General features: G+C 33.1%; 1 protein-coding gene across 1 annotated transcript in view; it reads right to left on the bottom strand.

The window, feature by feature from the left end:
* Nucleotides 1-100: 100 nt before the first annotated feature.
* LOC103582032 (serine/threonine-protein phosphatase PP1-beta catalytic subunit-like) overlaps nt 101-1253 on the bottom strand; it is a gene marked incomplete at its 3' end in the record, with an annotated part of 15208 nt that continues 14055 nt past the window's right edge. Inside the window, 1 exon segment of the mRNA XM_008563719.1 lies at nt 101-252. Coding sequence (XP_008561941.1) covers nt 101-252 — 152 coding nt within the window.

The following is a 1253-nucleotide window of genomic DNA, read 5'->3' as shown; positions in this document are numbered from 1 at the left end:
TTAGCTTTCTTGGACCTCAGTTCCCTCAAAAATAAAAAAAGAGGGCTTGTGTGAAGTTAACAAATGTTGTTAAAATATGCAAGAGTCTTATATTTCATACCTGATGAGCTCGACAAATCAAGTCTAAATCATGACGATTCAGAAATTTACTGACTACATCAGCTCCAAAAGTGAACGAAACACCACGATCATTTTCTCCCCAGCCTTGCACATCTTTATCTGGGTCAGACCACAGCAAATCACAGAGCAAACCTTTAAAGAACAGCAATAAAAAAAACCCAAAATTTATATAATAAAGCATACTTTTATCACGTTTCAATTCTTCTCCTGCCCTCCTACCCTTTACTAAACAATCACTTGCCCCCAAGGTATCCCAGTTTATCTAACTTACCCACTTTGTTAAAGCAACCATACAAATCTTGCCAGTACTCTCTTAAGGGAGTACTTTCCAAAATATGAAATAAGTGTACAGCACACACTGAACACAACAATAAATGAAAAAGGCTGTTAATCTTTTGTGTATAGTTTCCCTATCTGAATAAACAACCGAACCAGCAGCATTTCCTGAATATTTCATCCTTTCCTTACAGAGTGACACAGTCTGTTTCTAAGCACCATAGTCTACTCCATTAGTTTATTTTACTTATCCCTGAGCCAATAACACACTAGAGCTTTTTAATGTCTTTATACTTAGTTGGGCCAGAATCCCGCTTAATTTTTTTCTTCAGGATTGTCTTGTTATTTTGATCCTTTGTTCTTCCACATAAACTTCAGAGTCAGCCTGTTTAATTCCATAAAACCTTCAATTGTGATTTCATTAGAATTTGATCTATAGATCAATTTGGNTTAATAAATTTGGCTTTAACAAAGTAACAAGGAATCTTAAATATATTTTAAAAATTCAAATACTTTTATTAGCCTCAAAGGTAGCCTAAGATTTTTTAAATGCCTTTCAATGAATATATTATGTTTTAGAGCACATGCACTTGATATATTAAAGAACTATTAAAATAAATTATTGCTTATTAATTCATTTCTTCAACAAACACTAAGTGCATGCTACAATTGCCAGTAACTGTACAAGGCAACAGAGATTCAAAAATAAACAAGCCATACTCCCCTCCTTAAAGCGTGTACAATCTACAGGTGAAAAAACCTCAAAACTCTAAATTGTAGATGGGTTTTTATAATGAAAAAAATTGCAAATATAGGCAAAAGTAGATAAAGACTTCAATAAACTCCATTAACTCAAC

This window comes from Galeopterus variegatus, unplaced genomic scaffold (assembly GCF_000696425.1).
Source record: "Galeopterus variegatus unplaced genomic scaffold, G_variegatus-3.0.2 Scaffold14694, whole genome shotgun sequence".
NCBI classification, from domain to species: Eukaryota; Metazoa; Chordata; class Mammalia; order Dermoptera; family Cynocephalidae; genus Galeopterus; species Galeopterus variegatus.
The sequence above is the reverse complement of the archived record's forward strand: the minus strand, read 5'-3'. Positions and strand labels throughout refer to the sequence as shown.